Source organism: Oncorhynchus gorbuscha, linkage group LG08, assembly GCF_021184085.1.
Source record: "Oncorhynchus gorbuscha isolate QuinsamMale2020 ecotype Even-year linkage group LG08, OgorEven_v1.0, whole genome shotgun sequence".
NCBI lineage: Eukaryota > Metazoa > Chordata > Actinopteri > Salmoniformes > Salmonidae > Oncorhynchus > Oncorhynchus gorbuscha.
This window is the reverse complement of record NC_060180.1, coordinates 22,007,054-22,010,553: the sequence shown is the minus strand read 5'-3', so window position 1 is coordinate 22,010,553 and position 3,500 is coordinate 22,007,054. Positions and strand designations below refer to the sequence as shown.

Sequence of the window (3,500 nt, the reverse complement as noted above, 5' to 3'; positions counted from 1 at the left end):
GATGTGGACTCCGAGGAACTTGAAGCGATCGACCCGCTCCACTATACAGCCTCATCGATACACTGATTCTGTTGGTTGTCCTCTTCTGTCAGAATTTCCCAACATTCAATATTTACTTTTGACTATAAATAATAAATGGGAAAAAAGCAACAATGTGGAACTGTGTGTTAGTGGTAAGTGTACCAACATAGCAACGGTAGCAGGTGTCATAGATGTGTGCTAGAAAACATTTTAAGTGCACACGCAAAGTCTACCTTTTGGAATGTAATTTATTTCATAGAAGTTAGTTATATCAGTGTACGCTATAGTTAGTACCTTATTGCATCAGCGTGTGTCTTTTTTAAACCCATTTAAATGGTACATCAAGTGAATGAAGGTATACGAACAACTCAAAGAAAGACATAATTTAAAAAAATGTTTTATTTATTTGACTGTTTTCATGATATTGCTGTTCTTATTTTCGCTGTCATTACAGTGAAATTGGCCTCTGAATGCAGCATGACATTCACTATCAACACAACTAAAGTGCTTAATTTCGCCCATTGATAACGATGATCTGTGTATTTTGGTTGATGTTTTATACAAAATGCAGGCGGTGGGGCTTACACCCTAACCATCAACATTCAAAAATATGAAATAAGATGTAAGGTTGGTAATTTTCAGTAATTGTTTTCAGAGAAATGTGTTTGTGTATGTGTATTTCTGGTGGTCCTTTCTCTTCTTTCTTGAAATATTATTTCAATACCACAAAAAATGTAACACAAGTATAGAAAGGAATAAAACATTAAATAGTATCTTATTTAAAACCAGACAATGTTATAAAACATATGTTCAAATACAAGTATTAAGAAATAAGACAAGTACACTGTACACTCCTAAATTGATGGGACCGTTGCACATCTTTGGAAAATAAACCACAAGGCGCACACTGGTTGAATCAACGTTGTTTCCACGTCATTCAGTGAAATTACGTTGAACCAAGGTGGAATAGACGTTGCCTTGACGTCTGTGCCCAGTGGGAATTGTCTTCGAGGTGAGCATCATTTCCACGCACATGTCCGAGCTCACTGTCTGCAACGGGGATTGACGTCTATTTAGCTCTCATCGTCTGAATCACTTTTGGGAACGAGATCCCTCTGCGGCGACAATGATTTGAAAGTGCTCTTGTTGCTGTCCTGCTTGGAGGTGCTGGATAGGTCTATTGCCACGTCCTCACTGTCATCTACAGCACTAGCGCGGCTGGGCCAGGACATGTCGCTGTCTTTCACTTTAGTTTCCTCCGAGTAAGTTTCCGAGTGGGAAGACTCTGGCGTACCTGGGGATTTCTTTACTATCTCCATGGACTTCTTGTGCATTCCTGCGTAAAGTGATAAAAATGAAGAAAAAAACAATTAGTCTCGGCGTACACGTAGCCTATAGCAAAATAAATCCATATAAGTAGAGGTTAGGCCTATTGGTAAACGAAAATGTAACATTTAGGCCTACTTCCTCGTTATTATGTCTATGTTATGTTGTAGGCTACATCTAGGCCTATATCAAACATTGTACAGATACAAAACACATCTCAGCTATGTATTCAATGGATTAAAATACATATTTGAGTCTTATATGATGAATAAAGCAAACAACCTGCTGGCTCACCTAGAAGCCAGGGAGCACAGGAGCCCATCATCCCGCTCTTGGCGGAGTTGATGATTGATTCTGGTAGAGGGATGGAGTGGCGGACCATGGCACCGTAGAGCCCATACTCTGCCATCACACTGCTGCGTCCCCAGCACTTCTCACGTTTTCTCCACTTGGCCCGACGATTCTGGAACCATACCTGAAAAAAATAGGCACAACATGTTAGATCTTTGGAAAACTTTCCGGATTAAACCATCAATATGGCCATTGTAGGCCTACATGTTTATATATGCCTACCTGTATTCTGTCCTCAGGCAATTCTGTCTTCATTGCTAACATTTCCCTGGCATATACGTCTGGGTAATGTGCTTCATGGAATGCCTTTTCGAGCTCCTCCAGTTGATGCGATGTGAACACGGTTCTGTAAATGATTTAAAAAAAGGTTGGAAGCATTGATAAAGTAGGCTTGCCAAAGGCATTCATTGTACTAGTTTAATGTAATAGTCTACTCAATGTTTCTATTTTCTTTGCTCTGGAGCAATAAAACTGTCATCATTATGTACCAACCTGTGCCTCCTTTTCTTTCTCTTCTGTGAGTTCCCTGAGTTTTTCGAATCGTTTCGATCACCAGAGAGACACTCATCATCTGAAAAGAAAAAGGAAAACATATATTAGAGACAAAATAATCTATTCAAAATCAAACGAATAAACGTTAAATGAAAATTGTGCTGAACATTTTTTATACATTGAGAACTTATACATGCTATATAGACTAATTGAATATCATTATATGTATCAAATGTTATACGTTGGAATGTTATCCAAAATAACAGCTCCCATATTAGTCTCGCGCTAAATCAACCTTGAACGCAATCAAATCTGAAATAAATTGAGCTACATGAAGAAGTGGCTGTTTCAGCACCCCCTGAGAATAAATGCAAAGTGGACCGCTTCCCTAAAGCACTAACTTTAAAGTCAACTATATTATTTGAAGTGAGCTGTACCAGAGTATGGGTCTCTTTGTTGCTCCAAGTTCTGCATGAAATGACTCTCGGTCCTGGACTGAAGGAGGGGTATGTGACTCGGTAGGAAGCAGGGGGCTCCCGCTGGTTGCTGAGCCGCCAAACTGCACAGAAACCCTAGACCAAGCGGCAAGGATCCTCCAGCGAAAGGGAATCCCATCCCAGTGCTCTGAATATCCCCGTTACCTCCTACTCCATGAGGTCCGGATGGGCGAGGCTGGAGATCCGTTTCAAGACCCAGTAGGTCCGTGATGGCAAAGCCTTTAGACCTAAACCCAGATCCATGAAGTCGTGATTTATCGATCCCAAATGATGGAGCCAGCATCTTGACTTTGGCCTTTTCATCCGAGCCATCATCTCTTCCTGTCATGGTCGTCATTGTAAAGCGCTACTTTCTCTTTCTCCTGTAGCTCGGGGTGATGAGGCGGGAGATGACAAACGGCAGGACAATTTATCCCTGTGTCATATCCAGGGATAACCTCTAGTGACCAATCAGAGCAAAAGGCACCCGTCAAACCGAAAGGAGGCGTTTCCCTTTTTCAATCCCAAAGGATTAATTGCCACCAATTTCCCATCAAATCCGATAAGGATTTTCTCCTCTGTCCCCTCTATCCGAATTGGTCCTAAGTGTTTTTCTCTGATGGCAAATGTCACTTATATAGCCAGGGCTGCAGGCCAAACCATAATGAATGCTTTACAACTTTCAAAATAATATTTTGAAGGAATACAGGCCATGTGACATTTTGCAATTATCAACCAAAACTGAAAGAGTTTTTTTAGCAATCAAACGTTTATCTCAATCTGAGGTTGTTGGGCTATGGTCATTGCTCAGTGATGCTTCAATGTCATTGTTGT

The 3,500-nt window shown here is 40.7% G+C and overlaps 1 protein-coding gene across 2 annotated transcripts; it reads right to left on the bottom strand.

The window, feature by feature from the left end:
• Positions 1-397: 397 nt before the first annotated feature.
• Positions 398-3,088, bottom strand: vsx1 (visual system homeobox 1 homolog, chx10-like). 2 transcript variants are annotated; one of them, XM_046357895.1, is made up of 5 exons: positions 2,628-3,088; positions 2,191-2,269; positions 1,921-2,044; positions 1,630-1,822; positions 398-1,357 (listed from the first exon to the last, which is right to left on the bottom strand). In XM_046357895.1, the coding sequence occupies exons 1-5, from the start codon at positions 3,022-3,024 to the stop codon at positions 1,095-1,097; spliced, it is 1,056 nt and encodes a 351-aa protein (XP_046213851.1). In that variant the 5' UTR covers positions 3,025-3,088; the 3' UTR covers positions 398-1,094. The 2 variants fall into 2 exon arrangements, with proteins under 2 accessions (XP_046213851.1, XP_046213852.1); XM_046357896.1 differs by having other exon boundaries at positions 400-1,357; positions 1,642-1,822; positions 2,628-3,087.
• Between the last annotated feature and the right edge of the window lie 412 nt (positions 3,089-3,500).

Excerpts from the sequence above, each read along its gene's own strand:
- vsx1 (XM_046357895.1), bottom strand. The coding sequence starts at position 3,024 with ATGACGACCATGACAGGAAGAGATGATGGCTCGGATGAAAAGGCCAAA. Across the intron at positions 2,045-2,190 it reads AGAAAGAAAAGGAGGCACAG|AACCGTGTTCACATCGCATC; the intron begins GTTGGTACATAA and ends AATCATTTACAG. Across the intron at positions 1,823-1,920 it reads TGCCTGAGGACAGAATACAG|GTATGGTTCCAGAATCGTCG; the intron begins GTAGGCATATAT and ends TATTTTTTTCAG.